General features: G+C 32.7%; 4 protein-coding genes across 5 annotated transcripts; 2 read left to right on the plus strand and 2 right to left on the minus strand.

Moving 5' to 3' along the window:
- Window positions 1-333: 333 nt before the first annotated feature.
- LOC145603512 (U-box domain-containing protein 33-like) lies at window positions 334-3198 on the minus strand. The gene is made up of 4 exons (XM_081659431.1): window positions 2678-3198; window positions 1514-1632; window positions 815-933; window positions 334-699 (listed from the first exon to the last, which is right to left on the minus strand). Exons 1-4 carry the CDS (start codon window positions 2970-2972, stop codon window positions 471-473), a joined length of 762 nt encoding a protein of 253 aa, XP_081515557.1. The 5' UTR covers window positions 2973-3198; the 3' UTR covers window positions 334-470.
- A 3467-nt stretch (window positions 3199-6665) lies between these two features.
- LOC145589859 (ferric reduction oxidase 8, mitochondrial-like) lies at window positions 6666-10469 on the plus strand. 2 transcript variants are annotated; one of them, XM_081646550.1, is made up of 9 exons: window positions 6666-6897; window positions 7046-7269; window positions 7411-7504; window positions 7587-7772; window positions 7885-8122; window positions 8466-8793; window positions 8895-9150; window positions 9253-9947; window positions 10043-10469. In XM_081646550.1, the coding sequence occupies exons 2-9, from the start codon at window positions 7113-7115 to the stop codon at window positions 10237-10239; spliced, it is 2151 nt and encodes a 716-aa protein (XP_081502676.1). In that variant the 5' UTR covers window positions 6666-6897; window positions 7046-7112; the 3' UTR covers window positions 10240-10469. The 2 variants fall into 2 exon arrangements, with proteins under 2 accessions (XP_081502676.1, XP_081502685.1); XM_081646559.1 differs by lacking the exon at window positions 7587-7772.
- Window positions 10470-17610: 7141 nt separating this feature from the next.
- LOC145603521 (protein PAL OF QUIRKY-like) lies at window positions 17611-19717 on the plus strand. Its single transcript, XM_081659442.1, has 2 exons — window positions 17611-17834; window positions 17935-19717. The coding sequence occupies exons 1-2, from the start codon at window positions 17672-17674 to the stop codon at window positions 18408-18410; spliced, it is 639 nt and encodes a 212-aa protein (XP_081515568.1). The 5' UTR covers window positions 17611-17671; the 3' UTR covers window positions 18411-19717.
- Window positions 19718-21164: 1447 nt separating this feature from the next.
- On the minus strand, window positions 21165-24183 carry LOC145589870 (uncharacterized). Its single transcript, XM_081646566.1, has 2 exons — window positions 23960-24183; window positions 21165-21655 (listed from the first exon to the last, which is right to left on the minus strand). The coding sequence occupies exons 1-2, from the start codon at window positions 24101-24103 to the stop codon at window positions 21500-21502; spliced, it is 300 nt and encodes a 99-aa protein (XP_081502692.1). The 5' UTR covers window positions 24104-24183; the 3' UTR covers window positions 21165-21499.
- Between the last annotated feature and the right edge of the window lie 1556 nt (window positions 24184-25739).

Genomic DNA, 25739 nt, shown 5'->3' on the forward strand with positions numbered 1-25739 from the left:
GATAATATTACTTTGTTATACATTACATTTAAAGAGACCATGTGTTTGGTTGAATTAAGTTATGTAAGAGGTCATACACCTTTGAATTTTAAATTGTTACATGTTTGAACAATATGATTGGGTTCACAGTTTGGAGTAGCCGCTTAAAAGTTGTTAATGTAAAAGTATTAAATATGGATTATGATTTATGAACAACATAAAAGTAATTAATACCTCCTCTGTTTTTTTTTTTTTTTTAAGTTGACACCTTTCTATTATCACACTTGCTAACGCATGTATTTTTTTAGATAACACATGTTTTTTGTAGCCAAAGGGGTTAGCAAACTTCAAACAAAACAAGGTAAAATTAAATTTCATATATACAATATACCTCATAAAAATCATGATCATAAGATCCATAACAAGTAAAATATCACTCATAATTCTAATGACTAGTGAATGTTATTCATACATGTGATGCCAAAAACTTTTTAGCCGAACTTAACCGGTAAACACGTACATTCCTTGTGACTCCCTTTGTATTTTTGTCGAGTTACTTTGGTTTGTTTGTCATTTGAGGCTACGAAGGGAGATGATATGTGATGTACCTTTCCTCGATAATCCACGCTCGTCTTTCCAATATAAATAAGGGAGACTTTACAGTAATTCGGGGCGCTTTTTTGGATTAATGCTCCTTTATTTGATCCTTTTATCAATCGTCTGTAAAAAGATTAATTTATTATCAACACGCCATGAGAAAGTTTATCAATGGTTAAATTTATAGTAATAAGGAAAGACATATACAAGGAGATTGGTGCTTCAATGATTAAAATACCTTGCAAGGTTTTGATGCTTCGTGCCCATAAAAAGAGAAGTCATGTTGAGAACTGGAATAAGATCCAAAATCGCCTTTGTTGTTTCACTTGACTCAATAAGTATGGTATCCACATTTACCTGAAATGTTATGACGGCATTGCAATGTGAAATTCTTGTATTTATATTTATATGTATTTTTCAAGTAAGTAAAATATTACACTTGATTACAAGCATTATACATATCACTTTATATGCCAAGCTAAATAGAACACTCAATAATTAAACATTCAAAAAGTCATTATTTTCTCTTGCAACCCTATTTTTTTTTAATTAAAACCCAAACATAACATTAATTGTATGAATAACGCAAGTTAAACCACTTTTAAGAATTTTAAAATGAATCGTTTAAAAGATCTTTGCAGAATCTCTATTGCCTAAGATTGATCTTTTTTTAATTTTTTCGATACAGTTCCTCCACCACCTTGAACCTCCTTACGATGATCATTTAGTTTACTCCCACCACCAAATATTGCTACATATGAAGTAATTATATACGAAGTAATTATATTGATTTACAATTCAAAATGAAATCACATGTTTTTCGCTTACTTATCCTCAATTCTCACAATTAATTAATATTATTATAATTTTTCAACACAAGAATTATTCACAATTTTTGGTGGCTACATAATTAATAAATTAATTTTGTAAAATGTACCTTGTTGTCAAGACAAAGGCGAATGTATTTGTTCAATAAATTCTTCCTCTTGTTGTGCTCTTCAATTGCAAAAATCTTGCTTTGCTCGGGACTCAATTGACCAATCCACAACCTTCCAACTGAAAACGGCATCGTATTAACAACTAGTTAGCAACACGCAATTCAGCTGTTTATTTGTCGCAAATTGACATATTCTCACATCTTCTTCGATCAGACGATCACTCAACATGATATATCATTATCCCTCTTTATTTTTTTACCGTTTCTTTTCCTCCTTAATCTAAAATGACAACAAATTTTTTTGAAAAAAAAACTTTCTTAAATTATCTTGACAAATTATAAAGCAAAAAATCTAGAGTTAATTCTACAGTCCTACACTCGTTAGTGCAGAATTAAAAAGACATGTAACATAGCTTAGCTATGTAATACGTACCTTTTTTAACGAAAAGAACTCGAAATTAAAGTCGCCACATCTAATACTTACGCAAACTTATCATATCTAAAAGACTTAACTTAGTATGATCCAAACTGTTTAAACACTCTTCTTCACTAACTCAAAGAAAAGGATCTAATCATCATCAAAAAAAAAAAAAAAAAAAAAAAAAAAAAAAAAAAAATAAAGATCATCGGGTGCACTAAAATGATGACCTATTTATACATTATATACTTCATAAAAGTATTAAAGAGGTATTTGGGAGAAGATGATAAGATATGACACGACAAAATATGCTAAAATCAATGCAGTTTTGCTTAGGCACGCAAGTCCGGCACGATGACACATGGGTCTGGGCTGTGCACGGACCAACTTTTTGAAAACTTCGGCCCAACACGAAACTAGTGGGCCGAGCCTAGCTAACCCCAAAGCACGTGGGTCTGACACGAGGCACGACCTGGCATGGTGCAGAGCCATCTTCAGAGGTGAGTATCACATCCCCTAATTTTATTGTTAGAACCTATGTTATGCATGGAATGCTTAATATGCTACTAGCCTAAACCAAGAGGTCGTGCAAGTAAATCACTCGTACTCATACATATAACATACTACCTCCATTATATATTATTTGCAACGATTTGACATAAAACAGAGAGGAAAAATATCTAATCGTTGCAAATAATATGTAACGGAGGTAATACAAAAAAACTAGCTGAGAGTATAAAAATTACCGGGGGTTGAAATGGACGAAATTGGATGAGACACATGGATGAGATTAACACGAGCTCCGGGCACAACAGCATGAGCAAGAACCCATTTAAGTACATGTACATCATCTTTACCAACTGCAACATAAACATCTTCATTCTTATTATCATTTACTTTGCTTCCACAATTTACTCCTTTATATTCATCATTTTCCTCTTCAATCTCTACAATCTCAGCCACAACCTTACTCTCCTTGTTACATGAAGGCTGAAATTCTAGTATTTCAACTTCATCATCATAATATGCTTCTTTTTCCATTATATATATTTATGTAGTTCTTTTTTGTTCCTAGTAGGTATATTTCCACTAGAAATAATATGTAATATGACTTATATAAAAGAAAAAAAAAATCTTGTCTAGTTACTTGGTGGAGATGTAAATAATTTATTAAATAAAGATGCAATAATTTATGATGAAGAAGGGAGAGGACGTGGTAGAGGAAAGAAAGTTGGGGAAAGTTTAATGTGTTAGAGGCCACATATTGTTCCTAGGATGTAGACATGCATATATAAGTCATGCGTTAGACATCAATTAGGAGAGAAATTCTCAAAAAAAGGCATGTGTTTCAACTTCTATTTGAGTATAGTTTGTCCCATTGTATTAAAATAAGGTAGGTTCTAATGTTCTATCTACTAGTTTGGAACATGTCTCATTTTTTAGTTCATCAATAACTTCATGATATAATTCATGTTTATTAGGATTACAATTATGAAATATATGTATTAGTGTATTACTCCCTTTATTAGTCAAAATTTAATTTTACACGGTTATTATATAGCTACAGAAATCAAGAAATATGAGAAATGGGAACTATACATACATGTCCCTATTTTTGTTTCAAAGAGTAGATAAATAGTGTAAGAGATTTATTTAATATAATTGGATTTCACAAAGTGGAGTACTTATAGATGATGGGAATTATCGGATTATATATGTCACTACCTACTGATCTTATTACTTACTCTGTATATGAGACCTGACATAGCGGTTTGTAAGGAGTAGATTATCGATTATTAATCATGATTTTGTCATTCTTTTCTAACCATTTGGTTACACTCACATCTTATTCCAAGCCCATTTTTTTCTTGCCTATTTGAGTATTTGGCACAATCAAGAAAGAAAATTCAAGTTTCTTCAAGGGGTAAATTTGTAATATTACAATTTTACCCTAAAATCGCTAGCAAATAACATACAAAGCTTTTTAATTACTTTAAGAGAGGTGGGGTGAATTTGAACATATGGAAAAATGGAATGACTTAAAGACTATAGTAGAGGATAGAAAGGAGCTTGTATATCGTCCACATACTGTGGTAGATAACAAGTATATTGTCAGAATTTAATCTTTATGTGATTATCATTTCGATATATTGGTCCTTCAATAGTGGAGGGGGTGGTGGGGTGGATAATGACTTCCATTTGCTACTATGAGGGCCAAGGTTTTTGTTCCAAGCTAACCGGATACATTGTGTCCAAGTACATATATATCATGACATATCTGTAGGTTTTATGTTGTGGCATTTTGAGTCGTATCTTAGGGTATGATCTAATTTGATTGTCTGATTTGAATAAACTTTTATATTATTATCTTTATCTTTAAATGTTATTCTCTTAACAAAGAATCGAATGTCAAACCTTTATAATTTGAGGTAAGAAAACGAGTCAAGTCTTATTTGACAGTTTTCCTCTTCTAAAAGCTTTTAAAGATTGTGTTATTTTAAATTAAGAAATTGTACTCTAGTAAATATTTTAGGAGAAAACGCGGCACATCAATACATAATCCCACAAGACTCACAAAGTCTTTGCACATCGATCCAACACAGCATGAAAGCAATAAACATACCCTTCCAATTTCAAACAATTAGGTTGGGATTTATTACTAAGATTTCCCTACTTTCACGTCGAAGCAAGTTTGTAGAAAATGCTCGATAATTGTCCGGTTGTTCCCATTTGATTTTTGTTTTCAAATCTAATACCTTTGACAATGAAGTGTTTTTTTTTTTTTCTTAGCACTATTTAAAATGGATATTCATTTGACAATTTTACTACGTGTATAATGATTGTTGACTACTTTAGAGTGAATGAAGTAAAATTATGTAATGAGACCTATTTTATTGTAGGATATCATTAGACAAGTTACTACGGAGTAATTAACTACGAGTACTATCACAGTATCACATTTATGCAACTATCTTATTTACATATTTTCAATGCAATATTTCCATTTATAAAAATATTTATCGACTTTCAATGTAAATATTCCTATGCTCAATGTTAATTTGATGTTTGTTTTTCACCATCTTATTTTGCTTATTGATTGTGAAAAACCACCAAAAGTAACCTTCTTTTGAAAACAGAGAGAGTAATATGTTTTATAATTTTTATAAATATGCATAATTAATGTAGTAATTACCATAAAGTTTAACATTGACAAACGTAAAAAGATACTATAATAAAAATGAGTACAAATTTGGGGGTGTTATTAAATATTTATAAAGTGGTGTAGATTGTCGGGCCCTGTATCCTTGGATGCAAAACTCTTTGGGTGTAAGGCTATTCTTGAACCCATTAAAAGAAAAGTGGACTAACATTGCAAATTGGCCCAATAATCTTTCAATAAATTTTCATCTCGTCTAACGGAATAATACTGCCATATGCCCCAAATGCAATCCATTAGCTGAAATGAGTAAAGTACATTTTAATGGTCCGCTTTGTTTTGTCGAAGAAGAAAAATATTTTCAATGAAAATTGATCATGAAAAACGTTATTATAAACTATTTCCTTTTATTTGTTTCCTTAAAATGAAATCAACAACACGTCTTGTGGGTGGCTAACCATACCGTGTGATCGCTTATAAAAGATAAAAATAATCCTATAACACTAATCGAGTAACCTCTGTTATACTGACCAAATAGCTTCTGTAATACTCACAACGCAACTCCTATAACACTAACAAAGTAACTCCTATGATTATTGGTCGGACGGTGTGGCCAACCATATATAAGAATGTGTGTAAAACTAATACAATAGTCTAATAGAGAACCATTTGTACAAACACTAAAAAGGAAATGCTGAAATAGGGTTAGAATGGTGGGAAAATTTAACTTCCCTTCAAAAGAACTTATTCTCATCCTTAGGAGAGCTATTTTTCACTATTAAGGAAATCATCTTTCACCCCATAAAATACTAAATGCGAGAATATAGATGAATAATTTTCTCGTTAACTATTTTACACCTAACCAAACACTGTAATCCTAACTAATAGAAATTTATTTTATTTTATATTATATTTTTTTGGTGTTGCTATCTTAGTATCTCCTCTTAACTTCTTAAGCGGCTAATAATAATAATAATAATAATAATAATAATAATATAGTTTAGTTCAGCTCAACGCCTTAGGGCCTGTTTACTTTAGTTTAATTTCAGTTAAGTTCAGCTCTTAATTTCCTTCTCTCATAAAATATGTATTTCAGCTTTATTCAGTTTAGTTCAGCTTAGTTCATAAACGACCCTTAGCCAACTTTTGTTAGTCCAAATCAACTCCAAAAACAGGGCCTTACACTTTTAAAATCTCATATTTGCATATACTTGTATTAATATGATTGAATATAAACATGCAAAGTAATGAACTAATTCTAGAACGAGCAATGACCCATCACTAGTCAGTAGTCACAACTTTAAAATTGGTCCACCACCAATATTAGTACTATATAGTCTATATACAGATATTATTGCTATGATCCAAATATCCAAGCTTATGATTAATTATTTAATTATGCTATGTCTATCATTAATTTTTATCAAGTGACTGTTAATAGAAATATCTGACCGAGAGCAACGACCTTGTATGCCCAAATTAAAGCAAAAAAGCATTTCCAAGAAGAGGATGTGACATTTATACAATAACATCACTACTTATCTCATGTAGTCAACAGTTGATCAGTGGTCCAAAAACATAAAAAGATGAGATTATAGAGAAACAATTTTTTTTTATTTTTTTATTTTTTTTTATGAGGATCTCATAACTAATCTCAGGATCACTAAGAAAGTCCAATTTCATATTTTCATATGTATCAATGTATGCGGTCATGTAGGATCGTGTTAGATAGGATGATTGGATAAACGCAACAAAGCTTTGCATTTTTGCAAGATCCAATTTACATCAAAGAGGAGATAATCAACTAAGGTATTTATTTCATTTGCTTACTAATACAATTATTATACAAGATAGACAGATAGTGGGAGTGTAAAATTGCTAATTCCACTTTCAGAAGCTAGTAATGTGCACACGTAGAATCTCACTCTTTCTAATGTCTATTTGTTAATTTTTTCAGGATTCTATATAATCCAATCTTTTAATCAAGATTATGTGTGGTATAACCTCAAAAGTTAGAAGAAAAAATGGCCAAAATTGTACTCTTAGCTCTACTAAGAACACTGCTGATTTTGATATTTTTTGTGTGGATTATTCTTTGGTTCCTCAAACCCACCAAAAGTTGGACCAAGAATTGGAAAAAGGTTGAAGATGGTATGCAGACAACAATTTTCAAGTATAATGGTATGAAAATTTAGTACTATATTATATTTATCGGAAATATACTTCTTGGTTCATGTAGTCGACCCCATCTTTTTGAGGTTAATGCTTCGGTATTACTGTTTGTTACTGTTGCTAAGCACAATGTATCTGAATTTGATGCAGGTGTTGATTTTGTGGTATATACATTTCCCATTATATTACTAGCTATGATTGGATTGGTATACATGTGTATGCAACCAATGAGATCAATTAAAAGGTAATTATATACTAAAATTATGCTTTAATGGATATTACGGGGTGAAATATTGTTAACTAAAAGACTTGGGTTTTGAATGCAGAGGAGTAAGAAGATATATAACAGCTTTGTATAATCCAATCATAGTAAAAACTCCTATTGGTATGTTAACTGGCATTGATGTTATTGCCATGACTTTTGTTTTAACTCTTTTAGTTTGGACATTCTATGCTAGAATTTCCAATGACTTCAAGAAGTTAGTACCAGCAAAACACATGAAACTGAACATGTGAGTGTTCTTGGCAATGTAATTTAATAATGATTATGAACTAGGTAGTAGGACTGATATTCGACGATTTATGGTTGGAATAACTGACTGAATTGAAAATTGGTGTTTTCAGTTGGCAGCTAAAGTTCTTGAGGATTTCGACTAGGTTTGGTCTGTTGGCGGAAATTTGTCTTGGATTTCTCCTTTTCCCTATCCTTAGAGGGCTGTCGATATTTAGGTTGCTTGGTGTACAATTTGAAGCTTCTGTAAGGTATCATATTTGGCTAGGGATGACGTTGACATTCTTTGCTATCCTGCATGGAGCAGGCACTCTTTTCATCTGGGGCATTAATCATCAGATACAAAATCAGGTTTATATATGAATCAGTTCAGTTTAGTATGGTAAAACTGTTTGTGAAAGTACATGAATTTTTAGCTAACAGAAACCTGAGAGTTTGATTCTGTATTTATCATTACAAGAAAAGTGTGTTCTTGTGTTTTTGTGCTCTGAACTTGATTTATATTGATTAAACTGATTTTTACTTCTTAAAACTGAATTTTGATGATTTACGAGTGTCTTGCATATGCAGTCACCAACATTCATCAAATCTGATTTTACTGATTTTAAATTGGTTCATGTAAGTTAAGTAGAATAAGGACTAACATAAAAAGGTCATGTTTATAACATAATTTCTGTCAACAATGTAACTTCAGATATGGAGTTGGCAGAAAGAAGGCCGAATATACTTGGCAGGGGGAATCGCTCTCATTACCTTGCTGATTATTTGGATCTCATCACTTCCCTTAGTAAGGAGGAGGAAGTTTGATGTATTCTTCTATATGCACCATCTGTATGTAGTCTTTCTTTTGTTGTTCTTGTTTCATGCTGGTGACAAGCATTTCTTCATGGTATTCGCGGGAGTTTTCCTCTTTGCAATGGACAAGTTGCTTCGAGTTATCCAATCAAGTCCAGAATCTCGTATTGTTTCTGTAAGAATCTTCCCTAGCAAGATCATAGAGCTAACATTTCCGAAAGACCCAAGTAAGCACCAAAGAAACACTCCTATTGCATCAAAAAATGGAGAGATGGCAGTAAAATGATTCATATTATGTACAATGTGTTTGTTTTCCTATATTGTGCAGGACTGAACTACACACCAACCAGTATAATATTTGTAAAGATACCGATGATTTCCAAATTTCACTGGCACCCATTTAGCATTACTTCAAGCTGTACTGTCAACGATCAGACAATGTCAGTTATGATCAAATCTGAAGGGTGTTGGACAAATTCTTTGTACGACATTTTGTGTCAGGAAGTCGAGTCAAAGAGCCAAACAAAATGTGTGTCTGTTGCAATAGAAGGCCCTTATGGACCGCCTTCATTTGATTTTGTCAGGTTTGTATGCTGTACTGCATTCTTAGTCTCCTATAACCAACTAGAAAATATGATTTGTTTTGTTAAGATAACTTCAGTAAACTCTCTGAATTTCTCCTGCAGATATGACAATCTGCTGTTAATCGCGGGTGGAATTGGGATAACACCCATGTTAAGCATACTGCAGGAATTAGCCTATGCAAAGGGTGATCTCAGAAACAGATGCCCCTCACAAATACAACTTATATATGTTACTAAGAACTCCCAAGACATTTCACTTTTGAATCCAATTTCTCATGTTGTCTTAAATCAAACCTCTGAATTCTGTCATCTGAAGCTAAAAGTTTTTGTAACCCAAGAAAATAAGTCTAATTCGAGCCTTAAAGACTTTCTGAGTTCAGTCTCTGCAGCGCGGACTATTTTCTTTGACATGAAGAACTCGAATCATTCATTTGGAAGAGTACTTATCAATCCTCTTTGGATGGGTGCTATCACTGGCTTTTCCTCTGCTATATTTCTTCTGTCCCTTTGTTTCTTCAACCAGTTTCTGTTTTCACCTAAAATGAAATCGTCCAAGCCAAAAAGTCCATCATCAGTAGTAGATCTTTTTCTCTTGTGCTCTTTCCTGATAGCTGTAGCATGTAGTGCTGTAATTGCAATGGTGTTGAAATGGAGAAATTCAAAGACAGAACGCAAGATGCTAGCAACAACTTGGGACAATGAAGGTGAGATGAAATTAAGCGCGATGGAAGGAGCAAGTACAAATACTCTGGAGGAACAACACGAAATCCATTTTGGAGCTAGGCCTATCTTCAAAGGTTGTTTATATATTTGAAAGGCGGTTACAAAATTCATGTGAATATATTACATTACATTACAACTAACAGCCTTTATTAACTTGATGATTTAACAGATTTACTGCAAAAAATGGAAAGTGAATTCAAGGGATCAAATGTAGGCGTGGTGGTGTGTGGACCTGAGTCAATGAAGGATTCCGTGGCATCAGCTTGCCAACAAAAATGTCGTCGAGCATTTAAGTTCAATTCAAAGGAACAGCAGCAACCACAACAGCCTTTCTTTGTTTTCCATTCTCTCAACTTCAGCCTTTAGGGATGGAGCTAAGTCGTACATTGTATGATGCTCCTCTGTATGAGTAGTGAACCCGTTTAATTTGTATGTAGTATGATGCTCCTCCAAATCCAGGGTACTACTTATCCTGGTCACGGTATAGTTACAAGTATAAAACATAAGATCTTGTGCCTAAATTTCTAATTTTGAACTTGCTTAGTAACACTACTAACTCCACCTTTAGAATATAACAAAATAGCTTTATTATTTGATTCTCAATCTAAGCTATACTGGTAACTTGCTAAACTATGTATGCAGAAGCTCTGAAGTTGATTAGTTGATTACATGTTTACATTATGGTTTGATATGATCCTAGGCTTCATTTATTCACCTGGTAAAAACTACAAACTAGTTGTGACTACGAAATAATATATCGTTTAGGACATGTCATATACTTCGTATCTATTAGAGTACAGTATATATTCCTCTCTGTATATCTATTAGAGTACAGTATTACTCTTTGTACTCGTACATGCTAACTTAAGAAAACTTGATGTTTTAAAATTATGGAAACTATATTAATTGCTCGTATCCATCTTATCTTAAATTGGTTATTCTCCATCATTTAATGTGAGACAATAGTCACAACTCACATGTAAGTTCGCGTTACATATTAACGGTTAAAATACAACCACAAAACTTGTACAGAAAACAAAACAACTGCTGAGTAGCAAACCTCACCAACGAGCAACATAATAATGGAAAGAAGCAAATGGATCATCAAATGATACAATACACCATCACATGCACTTTAATTTAGTCAGCAGATTCAGTCTAATTCAAGTTATATGCATGCAGTAGCAACCACCTGTTTGGTATTGGACCTTTATGTCAGCTCACATTCACCTCACAAATAATACAATTCAAATAAATAAATAATTATTAAATACCTTGCCTAATATATTTTCAATTTGAATTTTGCAATTATTTAGAATCATATAAATAAGATTTTTATAAGTTATTCTTTTTTAGACTCATAAAACATGGTTGAGACACGTATTTGAAATCTCTGGTATGACCAAGTCACTATTTATATGATACAATAATTATAGTCTGTAGCATTATTTATTATGCTAAATATGCCAAATATATACTCTGTTGTTCACTATCATTTATTAATCATAGTCTAATGTGTCGACAATGTATCAAATGTTGGTTTATGTCGGGTTTATGTCAATTTTTTATGTTTATGAAGCGATAATGGAATTTTAATACAATATTATTAGTCCTATTATAAGTTAATAACAAAACTTTAGCTTAAATTCATGCACCATGCCAATAATATTGCCTTTTTTCGGTCCCTTATCCCTAGCTAACCGGCTGAAACGAACTAAACCATTTAAAATGTTGGCTGATTGATTAGCTAATTTTGGGGTCAACTCTTCTAATATTTTTGGTGCAAACTCTTCTAAATAAAATATGAAGATTTTTGATGCAGTCTCGAAGAATTTCAAGATCGTTTGTTGAAGATTTGAGCGGAGTTGCTCAATCTAGATTGGTGGTCAATACTTTGACTTATATTATTAGTACTACCAATTTAAAAGAAATTAAAGTCATTAGAATAAGGCTAATTTATTTTTGTTTTTTGTCTTTTGTTTTAATTTTCAATTTTCATTAAAAAAAAAAATTAAAAATCTATTTTTGTGTTCTATGTTCTACGGAGTATTATTTTTTCTTCACTTACATCTCATATGAAAATTTAATAGTAATAATAAAAAAAAAAAAAAAAAAAAAAAACTACCTATTTAAATTATTACTAGTAGATAATCAAATTTGTACTAAAACCAATTGGCAATAGTAGGAGTAACTCCTCTACCTTATAAAGTGGAACCACCTCTCCTCTTTCTCCAATGTGGGACACTCACAAGTGGGTTACAATGGGTTTCAACAGTATGTGGCGCACTACACACTGATAATATAAGTTTGGCTATATATCAATACAATACACGCACTCTAGATTATTACAATTACAACATTTTGTAAAAATGGTGAAAAGGAGGGAGCCTAGAACATCCTACCCACATAGAAATATAGAATATGACATGAGATATACAAGATACTCCGTAATTCAGAGTAATATAGTACTACGAGAGCTCTAGGAATATTTGGAACAAAATAAATAAGTGAGAAGTGTAACTTAGCGAAGGAGTTGATACAAATTGAAGGTACTAACGTTTGCCAAAAGTTGCAAAGAGAGTACTAACGTTTTAAACGTTGTAAAGAGGGTACTGAACCCACTATTCCAGGTTAACAATCCGGTTGCAATTGCTTATAACCGGTTACTTCCTATTTCCCTTTAAAAAAAAAAAAAAAAAAAAAAAAACTTAGGGTTCGTTTGGCATCGCTCTGGTTTTTTGTTTTTTGGTTTTTTGTTTTTTAAAAGTGTATTATATATGTCACATAATGAATCAAAAAATATATAGACTTATTAAAATCTTGATAATTTTGAAAACTGACAACAGAAAAGTGGTAACACCTTTTTCTTGTTTCCAATTTTTGGTTTTTGGTTTTCAAAAAAACAGAAAACTGAAAACCAAAAATGATGTCAAACAAGCCCTTAATTGTCCACTCAGCTGTACTTTGGGAAGTGAAAAGCCATCATTACACTGACAATGGCGCGATTTTTGGAAGGTATATTCCCTTTTTTTGTCTTCACCTTCTTAATTTCGCCATTAATGGTGTTGTATGCTTGTTCTGTTTTTTTTTTATTTGGGCAAATTTTGTTTGAAAGTGATTTTTCTTGTTTTAGTTATCATGATCTTGTATTTTGTTTGCGTAATTCTGTTGTTGTGGGTGATTATCAAAATTGAATTGTGTTATTGTTGGGTAAAATTTCTTGAGAATTATGTCTAGGGTTTTGGCTTACTGAAACAGAGTAGGTTTTTCCATGGAAAATACCTTGTCTAACTCCATTAATTTACCTAGGTATGAACGCTCTTTCCGTTGCTCACCCAATTTTCAGCAACCCCGATTTGCTTGTGGTCCATGTCTTCTCCAAGCTGGACTGGGGTAGTCGGGATAATGTGAAGAAGGTCTGCAGGAAATGGCGTCTGTGGTGGAAGACCCGCCACCTAGCCCGACTCCAACCCTTTTTCGGTCCCAGGGCCTCTGCCAACGAGTGGATCCTCAACGACCTCATCTACAATGATGGCCGTGACTTTCATGCCTGGATCAACAATGACATGACAATCTATTTTGATGGCTTCCCTCTGCTCTTCAAGGAGGATGTCTAGGCTGTTGTTGTTAGGTTGGGTGGGGGGTATGTGCAGCTAGATGGTTTTTGTGGTTATGAGCTGCTAGATTTAAGCTTGTTCTTATTATTTTTTTTTTTTTAAGTTTTAAGATGTGAATTGTAGGAGTGCATTGTCATGGTTAAGTAGGTTTTTGTTGTTAATGTGACAAATCATTTATAATCTTTTGGGATTTGTCACTACCATGACAATGCTTAGGTTGAAATGGATGGCTTGGCTTGTATAGCCATTTTGTAATGGAACAAATGTATATGTATGAATGAAGCCACTTCTCTTTGCTGTGTTGTTATTATTATGCACTTATTTTATCATGAATCAAATGCTATGATATGCTTATTAAGAGAGTGCTTATTGTGGCAGAAAATATGGATGAATTAAGACCATGTTTAGTTGTACATGAATTAAGGAGAAGACATGAATTAAGACCACTTTATATTTCCTGTAATTTTTGTAATTGCTTCTTCTGATTTTTTTTTTCAATAGATGCAAGCTGGAGAAGATGGCTATGGAGATGAGTACATATGGAAGTCAGTTTTTTTGGAGTTGTACCAGCTATAATTTAACTGATAGATTTCTTGAACAATGGCAAACTTTAGTCCCCTCTTTATTAATGTCAGAATTTTAATTTTTTTTTTGTTTGGTTAACCTGTTGTAGAAGGTCAATTATATGGTGAGTACTCTATCTGCAACATTTGAAACGTTAGTACTCTCTTTGCAACTTTTGGCAAACGTTAGTACCTTCAATTTGTATTAACTCCTTAGCGAAGTACATACGTGGGTGGTTGGTAATGCCTTGGCCACATTTGATGCAAACTTTGAACTAACACCCAATCATGTGATTTGTTATGGTTGGATCGAATTTATCAAAATCATCAATGTCCTTATTTTATTACACAGAATAATTACAGATGATAGCTTAGTAACCTTAACATATATCATGCATGCAATCGCTTTTTGTCATTTCATTTAGGGACAAACTTGTGTCTTCTTGTGAATCAGAGTTTCATAGTGGTTTAGATCAACATGATCGACCCATGTTGTAGTTATTCATTGTCTCCACCACTTTATAATTGTAGGGAACTTTATTTTCCCTTGGTCTACAACTTTTGGTAGAATAAGTCATCATAGTTGAGCTATGTGGCACATAATATACAGAGAAACTAAGCTAGTTAGTATATATTATACAAATAAAAAACCTAACGACTTATAATTTTCAACCAAAAAACGGTTATAGAATTACAAAATTACTTTATACCACTATTTTTGAAATTCATCATTTTAATAACACAAAAGTCTTATATGTGGCTGACCACACCGTGTGACAGGGGATACTTTGTTAGTATAATAGAGGTTACTTGGTTAGCGTTAAAAGGGTTACTTAGGGTCTGTTCTCATTGATTGAACTCAGCTGAACTGAACTGAAATGAATATTTTATACGAGAAGGAAATTAGGAACTGAAATTAACTGAATTTATTAGAGCTGAAATTGAACTGAACTGAACTGAACTGAAAATAATCGTATGAGAACAGACCCTTAGTCAGTGTTATAGGGTTACTCATCGGTTAGTGTTATAGGGCCAATAGGGGTTATTTAGTTAGTATTACAGGAATTACTTGGTCAGTTTTATATAAATTACTTTGTTCTTTTATAAGTGGTCATACGGTGTGGCTGACCACACACAAGCTAAGACAGATTGTTTCAATAATATTTGGGCTATGAAAATAATTAAAAAGAATAGAGAAAAGAATTGCAAAAATCCTTAAACCTGTCTTACTTTTAAGGCTAACGTAAAAGTTAGTTTGTGAGAGTGTATCACCCCGTAAGAGTTGCTCTAAACAAAATCCATGATTTGCATTGGATTTGTCGTTGTTCTTTTGTTACGTCAACTAATTTTATACGCTGCTTAATTTCAACTTCATGCTTAGTTTATTTGAATTGAATGTTCTCTTGTTCATTTATGAGTTCTTTTCAAATCTTTTGACAAAGTATGTAAGTCCAATAAAATGCTGGATTATATAAGTGAATACAATCCCTACTCTTAAGAAACAAAGCTAAAATATCTTGCTTGTTCAACGGAGATACAGATTGAAGCATTATATATTTGTATGTACATAATTACATATATGGTGCATGCATTTACCACATAATAATAATGTTAGCACGATTGATAAAATAAAATTATACTCCGTATCAAGGTTACTAAATCCTTTTAGAGAATATATAGGTCGTTGTAGACGTGTACGACTCAAATATTATACTGATGTGCAGTGTTTGGTTCATTAAATTAAGGTAATTAAGGAAATGAGTTTTAAAAAATAAAAAAGGAAGAAAATAGAATGTAACTCTTGTTGTTATAAATATTTTTTAGTGACAAAACTTTACATAATTACACAATACAAAAAATGTACGTAAAAAGTTTACATAATCTCTATTAGCTTCCTTCATCAATAGTATTTTTTTACAGTAGGTTTTATTTGTAAATCAAAGGGCGTAATTTGACTTTTGAGTTATACGATATTTTTTACAGTAGTACTTAATGATATTTATTGGAGGTGTATAAAAGGATTTTTTTAGCGTTGTTAGAATGATTAAAGATGGTTGATATTGATATACTGAGTATTAATTCTATCTTTTGGGACACATGTAACTAATGGGCCATTAATAGTCGTGTCTTCACATCATTGTTGCTTGTAAGTTGCGGCATTTGCTCGCTTAGATGATTAAACATCTAACTACAGAGTAGTAAGGCGTATCTAGCCAAGAATTCAGTATTACTATATTAGTTGTATCATCTATGTATTACGTCTAAATGGACCTAGAGAAGCAAGTTGTATGTAGTTCTAATGCATGTCATAAAAAGTTGATTGTGGGATGCTCTGGAAAAGAGCATATATGGTGATTGACTGAGGTGAAGAGAGAGCAGAAGGACTACTAGGTGTTGATAAGGGGCGTTCGGAAAATCGTGTGTGGCAGCCGGCTGGCAGAAGCACAGTCTAGGTGGACCGTCGAGGTGGTTGATGATGGGGTGGTGTCCGTGGTGGTGATAATTTGTTGGACTATACTTGGAAGTAGGGAGTGTGATTTGTGTGTCCCTTAAGTTATTGGACAATACTATTACTTATATTTTAAATTGATTATTATTCCTTTGAATTGGTCTCAAATTGACAAATTGGTGTTTCATTTAGATTTCGATTTAATGTACAATGATTATTACTATTTTTGACCGTGTCTAATTAAATATGAAATAAAATTTTACAGTTGAAACATATACTTTATATGAAATTTAACAAGATTTTATAAAGTGAGAACTAAAAAATATACTATATTCATGATATCATAAATTATATACAGTATATTAAGTTGATTATGTTTCAAAATAATAATATAAAAGTTTATTAATTATATCAGGAGACAACATTTGTCATTACAGTTTTTCCAATTTTTCTATTTCATAAGGTTGCAAGCATAACTGCATTAACACGTTACATTTAAAGACACACAAATCGAATTTGTTACATTTCGTCAAGAAAAAAAAGTGCAAACTTAAGTTAAGTAAATTTGAAGATTCAATTGTAACAGACATTAATCGAATACTCCATAGTTAGCAAAAATTTGACGATTATTAGAAAATATTCACGAGAAACTTCGATGCCCGTTAGGTTTAAGAATATCATGTCGAATAAAGTTCGATGCGACGATGGCCGTTAGGTTTAAGAATATCATGTGCAGTAAACTTGACACACACATACATTCATACATACATTACACACGACTTTTCTTTATTCTTATTCGTTAATTTTCTTGATTCTCCAGCAACTGAACAAAGATCACGGCCCAATTTCCATACTTGGTCCATCTTAAAATTAAAACAGAATATCCGAATATTTCTCATATTTTTCCAACCTCTTTCCATATTTTTTTTCAAACTTCAAGGAACCGCTCTCTTCTTTTTCTTTCCATAATTTAATTAACTTCCTAAATTAAAAAAAAATAAAAATAAAAATAAATAATTAATTTCATGTGGGCCACGGCCCACCCTCTCGTATTAACCTTCCGCTATAAATAAACCTTCCATCTTTGAGCCTCAGCGGTTTGAAGCAACCACTAGACTTCAAAACCTCCTATTTTCTCTCTCCTCTCTCTTACCTCTTCTTCTCCATCAATGGCGGTCCAACAGAAAACCCTAATTAATTCTACCTCAAATTCAATCAAATTTCTATGTAGTTATGGCGGCAAAATTCTTCCTCGACCTTCCGATGGTAGACTTCGTTACGTCGGCGGCCTCACTCGTGTTGTCTCCGTTCATCGCAACATCTCCTTCTCTGGTGAGCAACTTTTTCGTAGTTTTTATTCATTTTGTGTTGATTCGAAGCTTCTAGAAGTGGTGGATTGAGCTTGTTGTTGTTGTTGTTCTTCGAATTACAGAATTAATGGCGAAACTCGAGAATCTATGTGGTTATTCAGTGAATCTACGATGTCAGCTACCTAACGAAGATCTCGACGTTCTCGTCTCGATCAAATCCGACGACGATCTCACAAATGTCATCGAAGAATACAACAAAGCGTCGTTGATTTCTGGTAAAGAGTTGAAGATCAGAGCAATTCTCTCTCCTCCGAAATCATCGTTGTTATCATCATCATCTTCGTCATCGCTGTTAGTTTCTCCAGCTTCATCACCTTCATCGTCGTGTTCCGGCGCTGATTACTCTCCAACAAACAGCGATCGCCGGAGAATCGTCAATTCTAAGCCGCCGATTCCGGCAACTGTTCGTTCATCACCGCCGGCGAGAAGAAGTCAATACGGCGTCGTTCGAGATTGTTACTACTACTATCCTTGCCATTTCCTAGCCAATTTTCGGCCTCCTTCATACTTCATCCAACATTCAAATCGCTTGCATTAATTTTTCTAAAAATAAAAAAAAATATTTTCGTCCAATTAAACAGATATATAGAATTATAATTTTCGTATACAAAGTAAAATTTGGATAAATTGAACAAAAAAAAAAAAAAAAAAAAAAAAAAAAAACAAGGAAATCGGCCTTTATAGTTTTTGAATGGGGTCAATGTCAATGTAATTACGAGTAGTTGTGTAAAATTACTGGTTCTGTGTGTACTACTGAGAATCCGGAGTTGTTGAAATCTGATTGTTCAAATTCCTATAATCTTCCGGTGATTCTCAGATTCTAATGCCTATTTTTTTGGCCTTGGATTTTTGGACCTTCAATTTAGCTCTTAGTTTTTTTTTTTTTTTAATTTTAAATGGTTGAGCGCATTTACCGCTAATTTAACCAATACATTAACACGTATAACCTGGATTTTTTGGAAGGTATACTACGTTTCTTTTTTTTTTTTTTCTAATTTGCGAAATTTCTATTTCTATATTTTTCGTAATTTTTAGTGGTTCAATCATTTATTTTCTTATGTTAAACAATTTTATTTTCCAAATTCTTGTGTGTGATGTTTGTATGTGTATTGTGACTTGTAATTTAATTTATGTTGAATTTGGTTTGTTAGCTCATTTGTTTTGTGTTTATTTAAAGTTAATATTTTTATATGTTTGTAATCATTAAAGTGCATACTAATTTCTGGGTTATTTCCATGATTTTTGCAGGTCAAAAAGGGCAGAAGAAATTAAAAAAAAAAAAAAAAAAAAAAAAAAGACGACATTATTCTAAACAGCTAAAATGTTGGTGGACTACACTAAACTAAATGACGTAACCCGATAATTATTCAATTTAAGAAAACTTGATAATGAGCATATGGACAAATATTTGATAGAAAAAAATGGAAAAAAGCAAATGACTGAATAAATAAGGAAAAGAAAAGGCGGGCAAGTGGTATGGGCCTGGGCTTTGGTGGACCTAATAAGTCGGAGATAAGGATAATATACGGAATTATGACGTGAACTTTGGGGCCCGTTAGGCCTTATAAATGAATGGAATGGTTGAACATTTGGATGAAAAGGTTAAATTTATGCGGCTAGAATGTGAACGTGTCAACCATATTGTGGGACCCACACATTTTATAGTATAGTATACGATTGATTTGATTTGAATACTACTTGTATATTATGAGTATAAAGATAAGAATGGGGCATAATTTAAAATTATGGGACCATTGCCGGCTTCTGGTGATTGTTAGAGGCAAAGAGAGAGAAAGTACAATGCCAAATCCTTAATAAAGAGAGGCATTTATGTGTAATGTGTTAGGATTTTGCGTGTGATTTTAGTTAAGAATATAGTATTACTATTTATTAGTGTTTAATGATTTTGGAGAAGAATAATGTTAAAGAATATATTCGAATAAAGTCTGAGGTACTAAGGTAAGAGTGTTTACTAAGAATTCACGTCGGCTCCCGCGTACTAGGAGAGGTCGATAGGATAGGAAGTGAAATATTATTATATTTATGAAGATATTTATATGAAATGACCATTGGTGTAGGATGGTCTTATGGGTGAGACTTACATGTTCATACGTTGTTACATATTACGGTTAGTGAGTTGTGTTATACTCATCTGTTAATTTAGTCCTTTTAAGTCGTAAGATCTTTAATGTTCAACTTGCGGATAAGAAAGAGAAACTAACTAAAATCATAAGTTTTAAGATTCACTTTATGAGCAACCAATTCGTACTATGTTTTGAGCGCTAGTGAAACATGAAATTAGTACTCGTAGCAATTTGCTATGATGCCTTTGTCATATATTCCCCCCGTTTTTAAATATTTGCTCCACTTTTTTTTTTCGGCCGTTTTGAAATACTTACTCCATTTCCTTTTATAGAAAGCTTTTACAATATTTAATTCATTTCTCACAATTAGTGGACCTAACATAATACTCTCTCTCCTCCTATTCTTCCACTACTTTTGCTTTTTACAATTTTTTATTTTCTCAACTACCCTACTACCTCTATATTTTATTACTTTCTTCAATTTCTCCTAAAACTCCGCGCATGGAGAAATGGAGCAAGTATTTAAAAACGGAGGGAATACTTCGTATCAAATAGATATTTGTTTTATAGATTGACACTAAGTCTTACAAGTATTTGATAATTGGAGCTAGAACACCATAACTAAACTTGAACCAATTTGAGTCATTTGACATCTTTGGAAAATTTTTAAACTCGATTAATCCAAATTTTGGTTGCTTGCTTGTCATTTGCTTAATAATTAGTACATCAACCAACACGGAAATGAAACTTGTAAGAAATCACCTAACCAAAAGGATAACTAACCTAGTTACTATCACTGTACGCATAAAAATATAGAATTCTAGTGGTAAAATGTGCAAAAATAGCATAACTTGGGACAAATGATTTGTAGGATGCAACTCATGCAAGTGTGAACAGAGTTGAGTATACTTCAAGTTCTAATGCCTCAATACAGTCAATAGAGAGATCATTCCCCAAAAATTGATCTTCATTGAGTAAATGCGATGATTGTGATTCTTACCACCACCACACAAGGAACTTGTGATCACAGACAAGTTTCATGAGTTGAATTACCACTAGGAGACTTTAGACATTTACAGGTAGCCGCAATACAAACAAACTACTCTCACAACTAACAGATACTTCCATAACCAACAACCGCTACAAAAACTAGTATTGTAGAACATTTCCCAAATATACAAGTGTGCTACTTCTAGAAGACATTAAAGAGAGTATAAAAAGATATTTGATGAACTTTGTTCTGAGGCAAAGTCTTGTACAAAACACTTTCCAAAACACTTGAACTTTTCGGGCCAATTATAGCAAGGAGCAATATGGTGATCTGGTTCAAATTTTGAGTATGCTCTCAGTCTTCTCACTAATCACCTATAAACACAAGATTTTCGCTACAAGGACACTAAAGAGGACACTTAACCAAACCATCATGTGGAAATGGAACTCAATCCACAAGTACTTAGCTGTTTCTACTACAAGCTCTTCCGAACTAGAAAATAAAGTGAGAGACATTTGCAACATAGAAATTGAATTCAGTCCACCAGAATGACTAGGCAGTTTCCTGTTCGAACTCGCCTTCTGATTCTTCAGCATTGTCTGCTTCATCATCGTCTTCAGCGTCATTGTCAATGTCTTCTTTATCATTATCCACCTTTGTTTTCCCGATCACAACAACATTGCAATTCAACTTTTTAATTTCATTACACTACAAAAATTGGAAGTAAAAAGAAACAATATCATCAGCTATATAAACATTTCCATAAAATACTGGTCTGTTTGGTTGCATTAGAAATGTAAAAAGAAAGCTTGACCTATGAAGCCAGATACAACAATATTATATCCATCTATATCAATTCTCAAATAAGTAAAGCTAAAGCAACCTAACAGAAAACTCAGAGCACAACCTCCGCACAGATTTCCAGAATGAAGGCTGACTCTCAAGTTTCGGCAAAAAAACTAAAAATTCATCCATAACAAAGTGAATGTCTCCGTTTTACTTTGGATACCCTAAAGTGCTGGCCTGCTTACTTCAAAACAATACTGTAGCTTGCATTTCATCAGAGGTTTCATATAAGCTAGATCACAAGTATGCACATAGCCAATACATCTAAAAGTATATTTTCATCCATTATCTCAGAGGAGTCAATTAGTAACACAAATGGAATTCAATAGCCAATTAGTCATGAAAAATGACATTGTGACATGAAATAATGAAAACAATGACAAATCAAGTTTTAGCACATCTACACCAAGCTGTCTATCCATTCCTAATCAAGAGATAATTTCAAAACAATGATGTGCCACTAGTTTCAAAAAAATCTTCAAACTCTCAGCTTTGCAATACAAGTGTATTATCTAATCAAGAAAGCATATCCCCTTTCTAAAAAGGAGACCTAGGTTCAGGTCTAAAGATAAATCGAACCTCCATGTTAGTTATGTTGGCGTGAATACAAACGATGGTTTTAATAAAAATAAAATGTAGGTTATCTTACTCAAATAAAAAAAATTCACCAAAACTATATAGAATTTATCAGCTTACTTACACAGTAAAATAGGTACACTAATTAATAAATTCTTAAGCCATATATGCTTCCTATAACTCCCATTACATAGGCTAAAGTTTTAACAAAAAAAAGATCTTGATAATTCTCACAGGCACTCTGTTATAAAGATTGCACCTAAACCACGCAAGTGTGCTCAACCATCCACAAATACAAAATGGTCAATCATCAATCCATTCAATCCAGAAAGTGATAAATGTTAATGAATAAAGTAATCCTTATGTATAAACCAACTCCAATTACAAACCTTAATTTACATCTACCTAAATACAACTCAACAGCTAATCAGTCATGCAAAATGATATTTGACATGAAATGATTAAAAATATTAACAAATCAAGTTTTGGCACATCTAGACCAAATCGTCCATTAATAAATAGGGAAAGGTTCATCAATCAAGAATATGAAGAATAATGTTGTCAACCATTTCATACTAGACAAAACTTGCTTGTATAATTGTTCTGAGATATTATGAATGATGTAATCAACATGTATAAATCAACTCCCATTACAAATCCTAATTTTCAAGCCAAAATAACCTTGCATGTAGAGCCCATCACATCAAATTCTAATCAATCAATCAATGCAAGAGTGGGTGAATGCAAGTTGCACAAATGTAAAACCAACTAATAACGCGAAATCTAACCTCGAAGGGAAATTTCCACTAGGGCATCCACCAGCATAAAGGGTTTTGATAGGGGATCAAACACAAACAAAGGCAATGGTCACGCTTAATCAATACCACACTATTCCTTAGAACATAAGTTTTAAAAAAAACAAAGTAAAAAATCCATAAGATCCACACATCAATTCTCTTCGTCTTCCAGCTCCATATATGAATTCTTATAGTACATAGAACTTAGCAATATAAAGATTAGTTTTAGTTTAGTCTTTCAAGTACAATGAATTGATCTTCCTTAATTTTACCAGCCAAGACCACAACAAAAGCTACAACACCAAGAAGACCCTAAATTAAAATTTTGACGAATTCAGCAAAACTATCCAATTCAACCACGAAACAACACGAACTCTGATTAAAACCACTAAAAACTCAGAAATCCAACACCCCACAAATTTAACAAACTCCAAAACATTTTCTAATGGCTAAAAGATCATTCCAAAGCAATATATGCAGTGTTCCAAGGCAATAGTAGTTGGATGCAAAAGATTGTTCTTCAATAATTGCCTTGATTGGCAGTTGCACACAATGCCTTAATAAATTACCCAACCTTTCAATTTCTTCCTAACAAAATCCCTAATTCTCAAAATAAACAACTCAATTCCTAGGGTTTGCTCATGACCAGAGTGATCAAACTTAAAATTAGGCAAAATACATAATGAAAATAACTAATTATAAAATTAAGAAGAATTAATACAGAGCAAAATTGCAGCAATTGCAAACGAAATGTAAAAAAATAAAAAATGAAGGAGGTTAGAAATTGAAGGACCTTGTCGAGAAATTCAGATTCTTCCAAAGCTAAGAGTTCGTCTTCGTTTTGGGCATTAGCTAATTGATGTTGGAGAAGAAGTGACGCCGGAATCATCCGCTCCGACGACGGAAATTGGGTCATAAACGCCGGAAACTGCAGCATTTTCTCCCGCCTTCAGTTACGTGTTGTTTGCAAAAGTCCTAAATCAACGGTTTGGAGGCTCCTACAATGAAAATGTTTACTACTCGTAAGAGTTAGCTTAACAAGGCCTTAATAATTCCAAATTAGTAAAAATAATACTCCTAATTTAATAAATAAAAATAATTTCAATTCAGAAAAATGAGATGGAGTGAATAAAGTACAATTAAAAACGAAAATCTATTGTAATACTTCCTCCTTTCTATTAATATTGCAACAAGGAGGACATAACGCATCCAAAACACATTTTATATGCTAAATATCTATAGTTGTGTAAGAGTAAAAATTATAAAAAGTTGATATTGTGAAAGTATTATATGAGACGAATCCAACAAAATCCCACTTGACTATATTCTGCTTAACGTATAACTCATATTATATGGTCAAACAAGAGTGATGAATAGTGCAAAAAGTCCATTGTTGCAATATTAATAGAACGGAGGAAGTATCAAACGTATCCGAAAATTTGAAATAATACTTCTACTATCATTTTATAATTGCAAATTTTCTCTTTTTACATTTGCCGATACAGTATTTGAATCGTTAGTACTACATCCGTTCCTAAAAGTTTGACTCAACTTACTATTTATGTGGTCAAAATAAAATAACTTTCACCACATATTATGATTTATACAATCAAAATATATTAACAAATTTGATCTTACTAGATTCTCCTAATGATAAAATATTCAAATATTAAAATTTTTAAAATTTGAATTATATATAGCTGAAGTTATTAATGGTCAAAGATGTTTATTGAAAATCGTGCAAATGCTAAGTGGGTCAAACTTTCACGAACGGAGGGGTATATTTAATTACAAATATGTAAAAATAAACATATACTCCGTAGTATTACTCCGCAAAATAGAATTAATTGAACAAATCTAACAAAATCTTACATAATTTTTTGTTTTTGCTAACAAGCATCTTATATGCGGATGACGGTTTGTAAAGGAACAAAGTAATCTATATAATGCTAATCAAGTAACTCCAGTAACACTGACCTCCACTAATGAAGTAATTTTATACTGATCACCGCCAAAAACATATATATATATATTTTTTTATGCTAATGAGGAATACACCAAATAAAAGAAAAACACAAAAATAAAAAACAACCAAATAACCAATCAAGAAGGCACAAATCGTGGGAAAGCCACTCCTTGCACATCCTCACTAAGGATCCTACGAAGCTCCATGGGAGCATTACCTAGAATAATAAGGTTATCAGATTGAGCCACTCCACGGTTGGCAAGCCAGTCAGCAGCACGATTGCCCTCACGGAACACATGGACCACCTTGACTTCCCAGTCGTCTTTATTAAGAAGAGTGTGGCAGTAATTAATCAAGTGAGCACACTCACCGCTTCCTTGTTCTCCTGATGTAATAGCTTGTACACAAGCTTGGTTGTCAAGCTGAATTAAGAGCTGGCGTATTTGCAGATTCCTAGCTAGCTCGAGCCCTCGTACAAGAGCCATAACTTCAGCTTTGAAAGCGTTGCATCTACCATATTTAGCAGCAAAACCTGAAATGTATTGGCCTTCATGGTTGCGAATTATAGCTCCGCCTACAGCTTCACCAGGAGACCCTTTGGCAGCCC

The sequence above is a fragment of the Chenopodium album genome, chromosome 2, assembly GCF_948465745.1.
Source record: "Chenopodium album chromosome 2, dcCheAlbu1.1, whole genome shotgun sequence".
In the NCBI taxonomy this organism is placed as follows: domain Eukaryota; kingdom Viridiplantae; phylum Streptophyta; class Magnoliopsida; order Caryophyllales; family Amaranthaceae; genus Chenopodium; species Chenopodium album.

Excerpts from the sequence above, each read along its gene's own strand:
- LOC145603521 (XM_081659442.1), top strand. The coding sequence starts at position 17,672 with ATGGCGGTCCAACAGAAAACCCTAATTAATTCTACCTCAAATTCAATC. Across the intron at positions 17,835-17,934 it reads TCGCAACATCTCCTTCTCTG|AATTAATGGCGAAACTCGAG; the intron begins GTGAGCAACTTT and ends TTCGAATTACAG.
- LOC145589859 (XM_081646550.1), top strand. The coding sequence starts at position 7,113 with ATGGCCAAAATTGTACTCTTAGCTCTACTAAGAACACTGCTGATTTTG. Across the intron at positions 7,505-7,586 it reads CCAATGAGATCAATTAAAAG|AGGAGTAAGAAGATATATAA; the intron begins GTAATTATATAC and ends TTTTGAATGCAG. Across the intron at positions 9,948-10,042 it reads AGCTAGGCCTATCTTCAAAG|ATTTACTGCAAAAAATGGAA; the intron begins GTTGTTTATATA and ends ATGATTTAACAG.
- LOC145589870 (XM_081646566.1), bottom strand. The coding sequence starts at position 24,103 with ATGCTGCAGTTTCCGGCGTTTATGACCCAATTTCCGTCGTCGGAGCGG. Across the intron at positions 21,656-23,959 it reads AATCTGAATTTCTCGACAAG|TGTAATGAAATTAAAAAGTT; the intron begins GTCCTTCAATTT and ends CAATTTTTGTAG.
- LOC145603512 (XM_081659431.1), bottom strand. The coding sequence starts at position 2,972 with ATGGAAAAAGAAGCATATTATGATGATGAAGTTGAAATACTAGAATTT. Across the intron at positions 1,633-2,677 it reads TTCGTCCATTTCAACCCCCG|TTGGAAGGTTGTGGATTGGT; the intron begins GTAATTTTTATA and ends TGCCGTTTTCAG. Across the intron at positions 700-814 it reads AAGCATCAAAACCTTGCAAG|ACGATTGATAAAAGGATCAA; the intron begins GTATTTTAATCA and ends ATCTTTTTACAG.